Below are 777 nucleotides of genomic sequence, written 5' to 3'. Positions count from 1 at the left end.
GGTTCAAGTCCAAATATCTGCCAAAGTTTCTGAACAGGTACTTCGAAGGAGTTGAAATTGATCGGTGATTCTTTGCAAATATTTGGTTGATGTGTGTAAGGATAGTAGGTAGTCGTGTGTTATTCTCCCCTTCTCATCTTCTCTTCATTTAGTAGTACTTGCATAGTATCTTATTCTTCATTTTTACTACTACTTGTTACTTCAATTACTTTGTTTATCTTGTTGATTATGTTTCTTTGATCTTAACAGCGATTAAAAACTGCTGACCCGGGTTGGAAATATGGGAAAAGAGCAAGCGAGACCAATAAGGCCACAGTTGAGTGTAACTTTTGTAAAAAAGTTACTAATGGCGGAATCTTTCGTCACAAACAACACCTTATTGGTACTTGCAGGGACGTCTCACGGTGTGAACAATGCCCGGATGTTGTAAGGGAAGAAATGAAGAAATATGTTGATGTAAAGAAGGAACTAAAACGTCAGGCTTTACTTCAAGCGGATGTGACTAATACTAGTGATGATAAAGATGAAGATATGGAAGAAGGTGAAGCTACTGAATAGTCACTTCCTTCAACAGTCATAGAATGCAACAATTATACCTAGTTGATAAAGCTGATGAAGATGAGAAATAGATGTTGAACCATTATAAATTTTATTTTGTTTGTCCTATGGTCTATGGAGGATTTTGTGATAACTACCTTTTAGCTTTTAATGTGAACTTTTGCTTATATTTATTGTCTCCATTTATTTTGCAGATTTTTTGTTGCTTCTGAATTATCA

At 35.1% G+C, this 777-nt stretch overlaps 1 protein-coding gene across 1 annotated transcript in view; it reads left to right on the top strand.

The window, feature by feature from the left end:
• LOC125877614 (histone-lysine N-methyltransferase ASHH1-like) overlaps positions 1-430 on the top strand; it is a 28,462-nt gene extending 28,032 nt beyond the window's left edge. The window contains exon 11 of the mRNA XM_049558856.1: positions 328-430. Coding sequence (XP_049414813.1) covers positions 328-430 — 103 coding nt within the window. The remainder of the gene's footprint in view (positions 1-327) is intronic.
• Positions 431-777: the final 347 nt, after the last annotated feature.

This window comes from Solanum stenotomum, chromosome 9, assembly GCF_019186545.1.
Source record: "Solanum stenotomum isolate F172 chromosome 9, ASM1918654v1, whole genome shotgun sequence".
NCBI classification, from domain to species: domain Eukaryota; kingdom Viridiplantae; phylum Streptophyta; class Magnoliopsida; order Solanales; family Solanaceae; genus Solanum; species Solanum stenotomum.
This window is presented reverse-complemented; position numbering and strand designations above follow the sequence as displayed.